Here is a 15,703-nt window from a genome sequence, read left to right on the forward strand (position 1 = left end):
CTTCCTTCTGACTTGCATCAGCAGCTCAAGGCAGCATCTGGGGCTCTGCCCTGTACACATCATGAAGCAGTCTTTCCTAGAGTTCTCCCTAGGTGAATGCACTCTGCCTCACGAAGACTGAGGCCCTGGGATAGTGAAGAGGAATTTGGCTCTACTTGACAGGTTCTAACCCATGATCAAATGGAACAAAACTGCTCACCTCGTGGGTTAGGAAGCAAAGAGAGAGAAAAAGAAATGAGGACCACACAATCTTCATTTCATCTTCTAAATCAGTGGTGGCCAACCTATGGCACGTATGCCAAGATGCCCCAGCAGCCAGGCATTGGAGAGTCAGGCTGAATTGCAATGTTGGCACTTTTCAAGAAATAAGTAGGCTTGGGGTTACATGGTGCTCCATGTCTGAAATGTTCACCATCACTGGTCTAAAGGCAACAGCAGCACTTTCCAATAGCTCCACCCTAAGGACCAAGATTTCAGGCCACTGGGGACATTTACCAAAAGATGGCACCTGGGGACTTCTGGGAGATGTGACATTCAGGGGCCAGGGGCACATTTCATTCTCAGTTCTGTCTCCAAGTATCAGCTCCTGATACAATGGGCTATTTAACCTGTTCCCACCTCATGCAGGGAGAGGAGGCTTCCAGGTGAAATAGTTCCCACCTTGGCTGGTGCGGCTTCCATCTTAAGTCACAGCTCAGCACAGCACTGACAAGTTTATCCTTCTTCTGAACATTTCAAATGGTTTTTATTATACACTCAATTTTAGTAAATGCTAGATTTAGTTCTAGTCTTTTTCTGGTCCATCCATCCATTCTCCCGTCCTTGCACTGCAGGATTGTACACTTATCTTCTCACATTGTCCAAGGCCACTTTTTGGGTGGTACAGAGCTGGTAAGGACTCACAGGACTGCACTGCCCCACAGTCAGTCTTCATCGAAGTCAATGGGGCCCATAAACTGGCAGACGGCGTCATAGTGAAGTTCCACCAACTGATTCTCTCTCTGCAGCTGCACCAATGCCCGGTTATGGGCTCTGTCCCGGCCCAACAGATGGCCCACCTGGAGCAGGGATGAGGCAGTCAGCCAGGCCTGCCCAGACACAGGAACAGTGCGTGAGTGACCCCCAAACCTCCATTTCCAGAAGTGAGACTCACCCTTCCAGCCTGTGGCCCCAGCACCACCATCACACGATCGCCCTCGACCTTGGGAACTAGAGTCTCCAGCATGTCTTCCCTGAGGCCTTCAAAAAGAGGAAAGAGGAGAGGAGTGAAGCCCACAGCATAGCAGCCCAGGTAAAACTAGGGGAAGCACCTTTGCCGTATTCCCTAGAGTTGTCTTCACACTGACATATGGGAGTCTACAGACTTCCCAGGCATAGCCTAGCATACAGTTCACAGAAGGAACAGCTGATACTATGGGGAATGCTACTATGGTGGGTAGCTAGGGTTGCTGTTTGCTGTGGGCACCACCCTGCCCTGGGAGATCCTCACGCTCTCATCAGGGCACCAGTCACTGTGGGGAGAAGTCATTTCCATGTGCATGCTAATCTGACAGATGCAGTCAGTGGCATGGAAATGTCTAACGTGTGAGGGTGCTGGGCCCTGTAGAGAACTTGAACTCTTCCCAACCTCCCAGCCTTGCCTGGGCTAGGCTCCTGGCCACAGATGCCCTTTTCCTTCAGCCTGCAGTGTGCCAATGAACTGGCTATCCCAGCTCTCACTCACCTTCCAGCACTTGGCCTTTATCTGTCCGGCATACACATGTATCTGGGCTCAGGACATCTTCAATCGTCATCTGAAGGGAAAAGTGAGGGGCATGTGAGACATCAGAGGGCTAGGGACCAAGTTCCCAGGCGAGGCAGGCACCTCCGGATGCAGTTCGCACCTTGGTGTTGTAATACTGGCCGCCCTTGTACAGCTTGTCCACAAAACGCACACGCAGGTCTCTGTGCAGCCAGTGCTGACTCCTGCTGGCTGCTTTCTCACTCTTGGCCACAGGCCCGTCCTGTCTGTGGAGAGGGTACCGACACTAGGCTTAGCACTTCAGCATGCACATGTTCCGGCTGCCCTGCCATTTCCTGTGCTGTGAAATTCACCCAGTTTTGTTCCTAGTTCCTTCTGTTCCTCATTCCTTGCCCTGGGAGCCTCCCCCACGCTGTTGCCTTCTTCCCCATCCCAGAGGCCCAAGGTCCCACCGGTCTGGAGGGTGTTTCCGCTTCTTCTCTGGGTCCTCCTGCCGGCCTCGGAGGTCTTCACTCTGGTGGGCCTTCCGTGACAAGGATGAGCCATTGTGTTGCCCCAAGGAAGTTCTGCTTGCCTGGCCTATTTTGTCAATGCAGAAAGAGTGGGAAAAGAGCCCCAGTGTCTCACTGCCCCTGCTTTCCAAGAGCATAGCTTGGCCTGGCCCATCTCCCATCTGGGGATATAGCTCAGTGGTGGTAAAGCCCACTCAACTCTGGATCCCTTCCTAACATCACAAAAAAGATGTTCCTGCAACCCCAAATAAACATGCCCCTTCTCATCTTTCTACTTTTGCCAGGGCCACAAAAGCACCTCTCCTCTTCCCCTCCACTGTTCTAGGGCCCTTCTAGACACTTTCCCAGCCACCTGGTCTGATGTACACTACAATGCCCTGGTGAGCTGTCAGCACCTACCTGCCCAATGCCCTTTCTATTGCCATGCTTTCACTGGGCTATGCTGCTCATCATCTCCAGTCACCCTTTGGGTTTTACTCCCTTGGAAAAGGAGCTGCCATCCCAGAGACAGGGACCCCCTGAGGGCATGAATTGCTCTCCACACCTGAGTCTTCCCTTCAGAGAAAGGCTACAGACCCAAGGCTATCAATTTGCCTTTCTTCAATCAAGCTAAAGAAACTGGATGGGGGTGCTTGGTGGTAGAGTGCCCACTGGTGCGTGCAAGGCCCTGCCTGCTATCCTCAGAACTGCCAAACAGACAGAAAACCTAAGAAACGACTGACTCATGGCCTTTCTCATGTCCTGACCTCTTGCTGCAATCACACTTGCTGGTAGTCCTTCATCCCTGGCCCTGCCAATGGAAAACCCACCTGTGACAGCCCCACCCCCACCCCATTGCTTCTCAGAGCTCTGTAAGAGGCTCACTCACCAGAATGCAAGTTCTTGTCAAACTCCTGTTGAGACACAGGTCTCAAACAGTATTCACTAACAGTCACCATGCGACTGCCCAGTGCTAGACGAACCATGGCCCGAACATTGTCAGGATCAAGGCCCTCCACCTAAACGGGGAAGAAGGCATAAGGCAGAATTTGAGAGGACTCCATCTCATTTCTAGAGCTGAGCTGTTCAGCTCCAACGGGATTGACTCTTGCGTATCTCTCCAACCAGATTGTGGCTCCTGATGGCTCAGACTAGGCCTGGTTTCTGTCTCCTCTAATAAACTACCACCTCTGTAAAGTGGAACCTGGTCTAGCTCCCTGTCTTCTTCACTAGACTGTGGGGCTGAGACATCATTTGTGTACTCATGCACGTATTTATTGTAGTTTTTTGAGACAGGGTCTTGTTATTTTGTTCAGGCTGGTCTTGAACGTGCAGCAATCTTCATGCCTCAGCCTACCAAATACCTTTGTGCATTTAATCCTTAGGTACCTTGTGGCATATGAAATGTTCTCACTTTTGGGTGGGAACTGAGACTCCAAAAGGCCCAGCCAGTAGTCCTGGTTACCTAGTGTGGCAGTGGGCCAGGCAAGTCTGAAAAATGAGGACTCACAGCCTTTCAAACCCAATTCTTCCTCTCTCTGGCCCTCAATCAATCTCCCCATTGTTTATTTGGGGTTCCAGGGACATCTTTTTTGTGATGTTAGGAAGGGATCCAGAATTGAGTGCATACTACACAAGTGCTTTACCACCACCGAGCTATATCCCCAGCAGTCCAGAGACATTTTGATTTCTTACCTTCCCGTAGAGGCCTCGATGAGGGCCAGAAAGGACCACCACGGTTCTGCCAGGCACCAGCCCTTGTGGTTGGTCTTCCTTACCCTTCTTTTGTTCCCCACCTGGCTTTGGGGGGCAGTAGGAGCCACTGGAGGGCAAGGCCTGGGCCTCTGTCAAGCTGGCACCCAGCCCTAGCCCCTTGGGCCTCAGCAAGTTCACACGGGGTTTCACCACTCTGCAGAAAGGAACACAGGCTTGCAGGTGGCACAATAGTCTCCACTGCCTCATTTCCCCTCTGTACTCCAAATCCAGCCCGTCAGTATTTTCAAGAAGGCCCCTTCTAATCTCGCATTAGGATTTTTTTGCAATACTTGGGATGGAACCTAGGGCCTTGCACATAGTGAGCAAATGTTCTACCATTGAGCTACATCTCCAGATCCCAGCCAGGCAATTTCATTTGGTTCAAACTAGTAACACGTTGATGTACATCTACCCACAATATCTACAGTGGGGTCACAGTGAGTTTTCTGTAACCAAATAGTACATTAATATGTCTATAAGGAAAACTTCATGAGTGTATACACCACGTAGAGGAAACAGATTATAGAACTTGTGTTTTTATTGAGGCAAGGTCTCACTATGTAGTTTAGGCTGGCCTTCAACTTGTGGTGGTCCTCCTGCCTCAGCCTTCAAAGTGCTGGGATTACAGACCCACGCCACCATAACAGGCAACATTATAGAATTAATGCCAACTCCAGTCATATGTGGCTACCAAATGATTTATGAAAAAAAAGTTTTGTTTTCAAAGTCTCTGGAGTTTGCAATTGCAAAAAAGGGATTATAAATCTGTGTGATAGCTGGGAATGTTGACACACACCTTTAATCCCAGCACTACAGAGGCTGAGCCAGGAGGATCCTAAGTTTGAACCCAGCCTGGGTTACACAGTGAGTTCAAGGATGGCCTGAAATATAAAATGAGACCCTGCCCCAACACAAACAAATAAAAAGTCTGTGTGAAAATAACAAATATTTAGTTTATGTTTATTGGGTAAACTTCATGAATATAATTTAATTCTTGTAATAGACCTGTGAAGTCAGAACTGTTTTTCCTGAGACAGAGTCTCCCTATGCAGTGTAGGCTGGCTTTGAACTCACTATGTACCTAGACTGGCCTTGAATTGGAGGCAATCCTCCTGCCTCAGGGTCCTGAGTGCTGGGATTAGGCTTGCACCACTATACCTGGCAAAATCAGCATTGTTACCTCATTTTTCAGATATGGAAACTGATCTCCAGAAAGGCAACTTTACATAATAGGGATCCTCTTAAGGAGTTTTGAAGGGAAACAGGAGTCTGAAACTATAGTACAAGAGACTAACTCATTAGGGTGATAATATATTACGCCCCCAGCCATTTGCCTGGTTGGTTCTTGGCTGGTGGCAACCACAAGCGTTTCAGTCACAGCCCATCTATCTACCCCATATCCTTGCCCCAGAACTTACTGATTGAAAGTGCGGCCAATGCCCTCACCAGGTTTCCAGCCCATACCCCGCAGCATGGCCAGCCCGTAGGCCTCCACAGGGACAGCCTCATAATCAGCCTCCTCTGGCACCTACAGGGTACAGGCAGATGAAGGAGAGTCAGGCCTCGCTAACTACTGGCCCTCTGTCAGAAGTATACCTGCTGTCACCTAGGGGGTGACCTGTTATACTTCTGGCCCTTGGCAGGTCAGCTCGAGGAGGAGCTCTGATTTCTTCTCACCATGCCTCACTTTAGCCCTCCACTTTCAGTCCTTCAGCAAATAGTTACAGAGCACCTGTTCTGTGGCAAGTACTGTTCCAGGGGCTGAGGATAAAGCAGTAAGAGACAAAACCTTTGCCTGTGTGAAGCTATGTTCAAGTTAAGACACATATAAAATAAATCAAATTCTGAAAAAATGATACATCAGGTGGTGATAAATTAAAAATATAGTTGAAGCTAGGCATGGTGGTGCACACCTGTAATCCTAGTACTCTGGGAGGCTGAGGCAGGTGGATTACAAGTTCCAGCCCAGCCTGTACAATTTAGCAAGACCTCATTACAAAAAAGGGTGGGGAGCTAGAGATGTACCTCAGTGTGAAGGCCGTGTTCAATTCTAAGTACCATTTTAAAAAGAGAAAAAAATAAAGATAGGCATGGTGGTGTCACCTATAGTCCCAATTACTGGGGAGGCTGAGACAGGAGGATCACAACAGCTCAGGAGTTCGAGGCCAACCTGGCCTACATAGTGAGTTCAAGGCCACTCTGAACTACATAGCAAGACCTTGTCTTGAAAATGAACAACAACAACAAAAACAAAGAAAGCAGAACAAGCCAATGTGGTCATACAACCTAATATTCCAGCACTCTGGAGGCTGAGGCACAAGGATTGCCAGGAGTTTGAGACCAACCTGGGCTACATAATGAGTTAAAGGCTGGCTTGAACTGCATAGTGATATCCTGTCTCAAAACAAACAAAACAAAAACACCACCACACACACACACACACACACAAAAAAAAAAAAAAAAAGTAAAACTGGCCTGAGCAGCTCATATAAAAGTCTTGGGTTCAAGCCTCAGCACAAAAAAAGAAAAAAAAAAGGCAGCAAGAGAGAATTTCAAGACAGAGAGCGAGTGAGAGAGATGAAACCCCAAAGAGACACTGCCAGAAATTTATGAAAAGGTGCAAAGTTGGGTCAGCTGGTTTGAAAGACAGACTTTAGTTACCTGCCTGGACCCACCTCTCATCTCTCATACCATAACCTCCATGAGCATCCCCTTAATCCTTTACAACTTCACTAGACACACACCACAGTGTGCTGCTGCTTGGGCTATTGCTGGCAGTATGAGTACTCACTGTGCTCTTCCTTCTCATTAAATCTTCCTATTCTCTGACCACTCTGACCTGAGTCTGCACCATTTCTATCCAGGACTGCTGGGCCCCTTGCTTGCTGGTCCTTTCTGCTCATACAACCAAGGGATCCTGTTATACCCCAAGTATAGCCCTTGACTACTCAAGGCCACCCTGGCTCTCAGCTTACCTAACAGTAAAAGCTAAAGTGCTCACCATGGCCCATAGCCCCTCTGCCTTCATTTACTGTCTTTCTTGTTCACTCATCTCACTCCAGCCACTTTGGTCTCCTCAGTGTTCCTCAAGCACTATAGGCCAAAAACACAAGTAAATAAAAAGAAAGGGAAGAAAAGAAGGAAAGGAAGGAAGGAAAAGAAACACAAACCAACAAAAAAACCACTCCAGGGAATGTATACCCTTATGTGCTTTGTATTTTCTTGTTCCCTTGCTTTGCTTTTCAACTCATTCAGATACTGTGGGAATTCAGGTACGTTTTTCCACATGCTGATATCTAGTCATTAATGTTTCCAAGCAGGAGGGGAGGGGACACAAATAGCAGCAGCCCTCTCAGACAGAGTTGTCCTCCTGTGTACAGGAAGGCAAGGCTGCAAGACACCAGACAGGCTGCTACAGGAGGGAGGCAAGGGGACAGCTCACTGTCTCAGCCCGGGGTGTGCTGTCTGCCCCCTCCTCTCCGGGGATGCATCCTTTCTGGATCATGGGGATAGCAAGCGAGGGGTCAACACCCGCATTCTCTCTCTCTTCCAGAGACTTCTTGGATTCTAAGGAAGAATGGGAGGGAACAATGAGGTCTCACCGCATCCTTTCACATTTCTCCCCTTCTTCCTTCACTGGGGCAGGACAAAGTTGGGATCACATACCCTCAATGAGCTCCTTCACAGCCTGGGACAGCACCCCATCCCCCAAAGCCTCTACGGATGGCATAGGCGTCTGGGCCAAGGGCTGCCTTCGGAAGCCACTCTGGATCAATGGGATGACCAGTTCCTTAGGGGCTTCTAAGGGCTTCACACTAATGTGGACACAGAAGGACAAAGTTGGGGGAGAAGAGTAGCAAGGGTAAGGGGGCTCTAAGCCACACCCCTTTATTCAGAAAAGAACACAAGAGCCAAATTAACTCTCAGTCTTGTGGAAGATAAAGTCCATTTTGCTGCCTGAGTTTCCTGTATGTCTTTGATGGTGTATCCTTTCCCGCCTCCCGCTCCCATGTTAGTGTCTGCCAGGAATCACTCTTAGAGCCTCTCGCAGTGTCCTACAAATCAACATCTTCAGTCCAGGCTTTCCCCAGCTCCAGACTCCAAACGTGCCTTCTGGACAACTGATTCTGTTCTGAAAGTACTCCCTAACCCCATCCCGCGGGTGCGTCAGGCCCAGCAGATTCCCCTTTACTAATTAAGCTGACGCCAGTCTCTCTCAATCTGAATCTGATACCCCAGCCCGTTCTACATAACAGAGATGCCCCATCATTTCAGATGAAACACGAGGGGTCCTGTCATTCTCTCCTTTTCTCAGAAGACCTACACCTCAGTGTCCCAAAGTCTTAAAGCCTTCCAACTCAAATAATATATACTCTCTTCTCAATGCCCACAATTATCAGGCCCAATTTCTCCGCTTCGCCTACAAACCCCCACCTTCTCACCTCCATAAAGCTTCCCAGGTTGTTTCAGGCTTTCTAGGTTACTGTCACCAACACAAACAACTGACGATTCCACCCTTCCGCTAGAGCCCACCACACAGAACTCCAACGCCTGAAAGACCTGGTGCTTTACCTCTGCAGCTCTCTGCCTTCCACGACCTTCAAGAAATCCTTCTCCTCTGGGGCCGACCCTGTGCCGTCTGCTTTATCCGCCAGTCGCCTCCGGACAGAGGTGCGAGTGAAGCCAAATGAAACTGGGGCTGCGGAAAGGGTAGCCGGCTCGGAAACCTCCTCTTCGGCGTCCGCCATCTTGCTCCCCGTTCCCAGGCTGCGCTCTGCCTGCTGGGAAGTTTAGTGGGCGCTCTAGTCGCCAGGGGCCGGCAGAGGAACATGCGTACTACCTTTCCCATAAGACACTGCGGAATAGTGACAGGGAGAGCGACAACGGACCGTGGGAACGATGGTCCTTCTTTTAAATATGTACATGAATCGCGCCACGTATTCTGGGAAATATCCCTCCCTTCCTCTTTTTTTTTTTTTTTTTTTTTGAGACTGAGTTTCGCTTTGCAGTTTAAACTGGCCTTGAATTTACTATGTAGCCTATGCTGGCCTCAAACTCACAGCCACCCTCCTGCCTCAGCCTCCTGAATGCTGGGATATCTGATGCGCGTCACCACGCCCAGCGACATAGTTTTGTTTTGTTTTTGTGGTACGATACTGGGGATCTTCCTGTAGCCTTCTGAGTAGCTGAGATTACAGATATGCACAACTACGCCTGGCGGGGAATGTACTTTCCCAAGTACCTAGTCGAGGTGTACAGTCAATTCATTCTTCCCAGGTACTTATTCGGTCGTGTTATTGTAAATAATCCACCTTGTGGATGGGCAGGAGGATCGCTGCAAGTTAGCGGCCCGTCTGGAGTACATGACGACTGGGAGGCTCACCTGAACTACATATCGAGACCCCGTCTCAAAAAAAAAAAAAAAAAAAAAAAAATCAGCGATGGAATAGTATTCTGCTATTAATAAAGATAAAACAGTTTTTATGGTACCAGAAATCAAACTTAGGACCTTGTGCTTGCCACGCAGGTGCCACTGCGCTCTATCCCCAGCCCTTTGTTTTCTTGTAAGACAGGATCTTGCTATGTAGTTCAGGCTGGCCTTAAAGTCACTAGGTAGCCCAGACTGGCCTTGAACACAACCTTCCTGCTTCAGCCTTCTGAGCACTACAGGCAAGCACCAACACTTTTGTAGGAAAAATTGATGCACCTAGAGACCATAATGTTAAGTGAAATAAATCAGACACAGAAGCTTAACTATCGGCATGGTTAAAAGCTGAACTATTGCATGGTTTCTCTTTTATGAGAAACCAACATATAAATAAAAAGCAAAATAAAAGACATTAGGAAACAGGGAGACAGTTCTTTTTTTTCAAATCCACTTTATTCAAGGATAAAAAGAAAGAAAGAAAGAAAGAAAGAAAGAAAGGAGACAAAACTGCAACAAAATGCAAAACACATCAATCAGGGGGCAATAACGGAACATTCACTGCCCACTAGGAGACAGATCTTTTGCAAATGGAAAAAGGACCAAGAGATGGAGGAAGGGGGAACAGAAAGGAGAGGAAGGGGAAGTAAAGAGAACTAAAATGTTCTATGTACATGCATCAGCTCCCTAAGGTGAATGTGCAGAAGAGAGATACATAAACAGTCAACAGTAAGAATACGATAATTCTGCTACAGACTTATCCCAAGGAAATTTGTGCAAAGAGTTTTATAAAGGATTTACTTTTGTATTATTTATCGTGCCAAAAACTTGTATACATTTTTGAATCAGTATCTTATGTATTTCCGGTTGGCCTTAAATTCATTATGTAGCCCAGGCTGGCCTCAAACTCCTGGCCAATCATCCTGTCTCAGCCTCCCAAGTGCTGGAATCACATGTATGCACCACCATGCCCAGTCTGAATATTTCCTAAATGATCAACAGAAGGCATGGAATAAATTAATTTTAATAGCCCACACCTTGGATGTAAGGAATATGCTTTAAATGTGAAGCTATAAGTAAAATTAAATCAAATAGGAACATACAGTGTTTTGGAAAGTAGAATAGTTGGTGGTTCAGAGAATGATCTTTGAAACAGGCAGTCCACTGTTTGATAAATCTCATGGTCATGTTTGTTGCAGCTGGAGATGGGTTCTGGAATCTTACATTATGTTTTTGTTTTGTTTTGTTACTGGGGATCAAACTCATGACCTTGCACATGCCAGGCAGGTGCTTGTGCCACTGAGCTAACTTCCCAGCCTGGGTTCTGGAATCTTAATTGTGAAGCCAATGTGATTTTCTTTTTTTTTTTTTTTTTTTTTTTTTGCCTTTTTCCTTTTTATAGGTACCAGGGATCGAACTCACGACTGCCTGCTTGCAAGGCAGGCGCTTATGCCGTTGAGCTAAATCCCCAGCCCTACCAATGTGATTTTCAATATATAATGACAAAATTTTAGTTTTTATTTAAAAATAACTTTAGATTTAAGCATTATAGAAATAGAATGCATTATTTCTTTTGTCGCTGGTACTGAGGATTATGGTCTGCCTTGAATTACATCCCCAGCACTTTTAAAATTTTGAGTCAGGATTGTACTAAATTTCCCAGGCTGGGTTCAAACTTTAGATCTTTTTGCCTCAGCCTCCCACAGTTCTGGGATTACTAGTATGTGTCACCATGTCTGGATTCCTTAAAAATTTTATATAATAATGGTGTAAGTATCAAGTTTAGGAAATGAACATTGGTGCAGTAGTGTTAACTAAAGTATAGACCATTTCCCCTTCTAAAATTCAATCTAGGCTGTCATACATTGCAAAATAATTATACAGTTACTTTGTCTTCTTTAGTTTGTCACAGTTCTTTAGTCTTTCTCTGGCTTTCATGACCTTTAACACTTTTGGAAAATTCAATTTTGTTATTCTGAGTAACAACCCTCAATCTGGGTTGTTGGTTGATCTGTGCTTGTGTTTTGTTTGTTTTGTTTTATTTTTTGAAAAAGGGTCTTGCTATGTAGCTCAGGCTGGACTTGAACTCACAGTATAGCCAACTCTGGACTCAAATTTGCAGTGATCTTCTTGCCTCAGCCTCCCGAGTGTTGGGATTACAGGTCTGTGCCACCAGGCCTGGCTTTTTTTTTTTTTATTTTGAAACACAGTCTTGCTAGATATTTCAGGCTGGGTCTGAAGGACTCTGTAGTGCAGGCTGGCCTTGAACTCATGGCAATCCTTCTGCTTCAGCCTTCTGAGTACTGGGGTTACAGATATGTACCACGATGCCTGGCTGATAATTAGAGTGAGGTTTTGAGCTTTTAGCATGAATGTCACAGAAATAACCCAACCACATCATATAGGCATTCATAATTGTGATATGTCTTAAGCTTTAAAAAACATATATATATATATATATATAATTTTTTTTTTTGGTGCTGGGGATTGAACTCATGACCTCATTTTTGCCAAGCAGGCATTTACACCACTGAGCTAAACCCATGGCCCCTATATATATAATTTTTTGCACTCATAAAATTTCCAGACTGAGACAAGGTCCACGAAAGGGCTTTCTTTTTCTTTTTCTTTCTTTCTATCTTTTCTTTTTTTTTTTTTTGGTCTTTTTTTGAGATGGGGTCTCGCTATGCAGTTCAGGCTGGCTTTGAGCTCACTTTGTATCCCAGGCTGGTCTCAAACTCGCAAGGATCCTCCAACCTCAGCCTCCCGAGTGCTGGGATTACAGGCGTGAGCCACCATGCCTGGGGAGGAAAGGGCTTTCTATCCATGTGCATGTGTACGTATAAACACACACACACAGAGCTAAATTAACATTGGGATAATTACACAGTCCTGTGAAAATGCTAAAGACAACCATATTCTTTTTTCCTTTCCATCCTGCTTTCCTGGCTTGTGTCTGTCTGTCTGTCTGTCTGTCTCTCTCTGTCTTTCTTTCCTTTCTTTGTAGTATTGGGGATTGAACACAGAGCCTTTGCATGGAACTCCATTCACAGTTCTTTTTAAAATTTTTGTTTGGTTTGAGACAGGGTCTCACTACATAGCCCAGGTTGGCTTCAAAGTCTCTATGATCCTCCTGTGTCAGCCTCCCAAGTGCTGGGATTACAGGTGTGTGCTACCACTCCTTGACTATTTTGTAAAATTAAAAAAAATTTTTTTGGTACTGGGGATCAAAATCACAACTGCACGCTTGCAAGGGAGGTGCTTATACTGCTGAACTAAATGTCCAGCCCCAATTTTAAAATTTTTATTAGTATATATTTGTAGTAACAATGATTATATTGATTGTGGGGAGTTTGTAACATGCATATAACACATCTTAATTCTTTTTACATTCCCTAATGGATAAAGAAGAAGTATGTTTTTTTGTTTTGTTTTTTGTTTTTTGTGGTTTTTTTTTTTTTTTTTTTTTTTGGTACTGGGAATCAAACTCACGACTGCTCGCTTGGCAGGCACTAAGCTAAATCCCCAGCTCAGGAAGCGGTGTTTTTATACAATGGTATTTTTATACCTCCCATTCTTTTTGCTCTCTCTCTCCTATCTCAGTTGTACAATTTATTTTACTTGAGTTTTTGAACATTTTATTTATTTATTTATCTTGATACAGGGGATTAAACTCAGGCTGTGCCACTGAGCTATATCTCCAGCCCTATTTAATTTCTTTGAGCCAAGGCTTTGCTATGTATTTGATGCTAGTCTTTTTTTTTTTTCTTGACAGGGTCTGTCTATGCAGTTCAGACTGGCCTTCCGCTCAGTCCGAAAATTTATATTTGTAATCCCATGGAAAAATCATTGTATTTCTAGCGAGTTAATTCCAATCTATCACTTCCAGTGCAATTCAAGGTGAGAATAAAGGCACTAAGACATATTTATAGTTCTGGGGAGCCAATAGGGTCCTAAGGTCAGCCAGGATGAAGGATCACTGGAACAAAGCCACCACTTTGTAGCCCAGGCTGGTCTCAAACTCATAATGATCCTCCTGCCTCAGTCTCCTGAGGGCTAGTGAGGCTGGTCTTGAATTCACTATAGCTCAGGCTAGCTTTAAACTTGTGGTAATCTGCCTGTTTCAACCTCCAGAGTGCTGGGATTACAGGTGCACACCACCATACCTGACAATCAGTTGACTGTACTATTTTAAAAAGTGAATTTGCATTACTTAAATTCTACATAAAATGGATGTGTTGGTTTATTACCATAATCCTAGCATTTGAGAGAATTATTGTGCATTCAAGACCAGCCTGAACAACAGTGTGAGACCCTGTTTCAAACACAAAATGTGATACTATAACTGGTGTAAAAAAAATGTGAGGCAGGTGGTACAGCTCAGTCAGTGACAGAACTCTTGCCTAGCATTTAGAAGGCCCTGGGTTTGGTTCCTGGAACTGCAAAACAAACTAACAAAAAATCAACAAACAAAAGAAAATTCTACACATAAATTATTTTTAGGCTGAGGGTTTAGCTCAGTGGCACAATCACCTGCCTGACAAATGCAAAGTCATGAGTTTGATCCCGTACCCCCCCCCCAAAAATAGTGCTCAGTACATTTGGGGCTGGGGATTTAGCTCAATGGCATAAGCGCCTGCCTTGCAAGCATGCAGTCATGAGTTCAATCCCTGCTACCAATTTAAAAAATTATTTTAAAAAATTTTTAAATCTTGGGGCTGGGGATTTAGCTCAGCAACATAAGCACCTGCCTTGCAAGCAGGCGGTTGTGAGTTCGATCCCCTGTACCGATAAAAAGGAAAAAGACAAAACAAAATTTAAAAAAAATCTTTTATTACTGTTTTTTTTTTTTTGTGTGTGTGTGTGTATGGGTGGGTGTGGGTGTGTAACTGTGTGAGATGTGGTACTGGGGATCGAACCCAGGGCTTTGTACATGCAAGGCAAGAGCTCTATCCCTGAGCTATACCCCTATACACGAAATATCTTAACAAAACTATTAAAAAGTTAGTAGAGGTTGCATAGGTTATCTGCCTATGATTGCATATATTTGAAACAAATTTTATATGCAAAAATTTTAAAAGTCACTGGAAGCTGAGCATGTGGCACATGGCTGTCATCCCTGCACTCTGGGAGGCTGAGGAATGAGGATCATAAATGCAAACCCAAACTGGGCAATTTAGCAAGACCCTGTCACAAACTAAACTAAAATGTTCTAGGCATGTAGCTCAGTGGTAGAGTGCCCTGAATTGAACTGCAGATACTCAAAGGGGAAAGGTCACAGAATAAACCAACTGCCTGTCTCTGCTCCAATCCATGGGCTGGATTTTTCAGCACCACACAATAAAGACAGCGGCACATGCCTCTAATCACAGAAAGGGGGTGAGGGGGCTGAGGTGGGATTATTGCAACTTCAGGGTCTACCTGGGCAATTTAGCTATAAGATAGTCTTACTGCTTAGTCTCAAAAAATTTAAAAAGGGGATGAGGGGGGATATAGCTCAGTGGGAAGGTCCTGTGTTCAACTCCTTACCGCTAAAAAAATTAAATTTCAACATAATATGGACTACTACACAGTTCTATTTTCAGGGTTTCTGATTCCTAAATAATAATTATTATTATTTGTCTTTTTGAGACAGGTCTTGATATGAAGTTCAGGCTTGCCTTGAGCTCACTTTATAACCCAGACTGGTCTCAAACTCCTGGTGATCCTCCTGCTCCAGCTTCCCAAGTGCTGAGATTACAAGTGTGCGCCAACACGCCTGGCTTGATTCCTAAACTATGAAATATGTTAATTAATATCCATATAGCTAAGCTTTCTTTTTTTAATTTTATTTAAGAAGAAAAAAGAAAAAAACAGAAAAAGGGTACAAGTTATACAGAATTTCAGAAAAAATAAACAGTAGGAAATCGCTAGTTAATTACATATTGTCATCTTAGAAATAGTTGTTGAAGTTACAAAATTAAAGCATATAGAAGAGACTTTCAAACAGTGAGACTGCAAACAGTTTTGTTCAGTGATCCAACAAAACTCAGTAATATGGTTATTTATCTTATACACTTAAATATATATTCAGTTATATCTTTTAGAGAACTTTCTTTTCCTTTCTTTTGTACAATGACAATTACACATTTTGGGTTTTAATACTCTCACAGTTCTTACTAATTTTTTTTTTTGAAGAAAGTAAAACCAAATGTGACATACCAGGACAGAGTCAGTCAAATCAAAAGGATGGACATAATACATAATGTAAAAACAAAATACAAGGTGATCAACAATGGTTACCATAATGCC

The 15,703-nt window shown here is 44.7% G+C and overlaps 1 protein-coding gene across 1 annotated transcript; it reads right to left on the reverse strand.

Moving 5' to 3' along the window:
* Positions 1–235: 235 nt before the first annotated feature.
* Positions 236–8,778, reverse strand: Gpkow (G-patch domain and KOW motifs). Its single transcript, XM_005000261.4, has 11 exons — positions 8,560–8,778; positions 7,654–7,802; positions 7,430–7,554; positions 5,406–5,515; positions 3,928–4,141; positions 3,122–3,251; positions 2,194–2,320; positions 1,884–2,007; positions 1,724–1,793; positions 1,154–1,239; positions 236–1,058 (listed from the first exon to the last, which is right to left on the reverse strand). The coding sequence occupies exons 1-11, from the start codon at positions 8,733–8,735 to the stop codon at positions 924–926; spliced, it is 1,446 nt and encodes a 481-aa protein (XP_005000318.1). The 5' UTR covers positions 8,736–8,778; the 3' UTR covers positions 236–923.
* Between the last annotated feature and the right edge of the window lie 6,925 nt (positions 8,779–15,703).

This window comes from Cavia porcellus, unplaced genomic scaffold, assembly GCF_034190915.1.
Source record: "Cavia porcellus strain 051 isolate PalLab524CR breed Dunkin Hartley unplaced genomic scaffold, mCavPor4.1 scaffold_3, whole genome shotgun sequence".
NCBI lineage: Eukaryota > Metazoa > Chordata > Mammalia > Rodentia > Caviidae > Cavia > Cavia porcellus.

Coding starts and splice junctions, on each gene's coding strand:
- Gpkow (XM_005000261.4), bottom strand. CDS start 8,735: ATGGCGGACGCCGAAGAGGAGGTTTCCGAGCCGGCTACCCTTTCCGCA. Junction 7,555..7,653: donor TGTGAAGGAGCTCATTGAGG/GTATGTGATCCC, acceptor ATTCTTCCTTAG/AATCCAAGAAGTCTCTGGAA. Junction 1,794..1,883: donor GCCAGTATTACAACACCAAG/GTGCGAACTGCA, acceptor TTTTCCCTTCAG/ATGACGATTGAAGATGTCCT.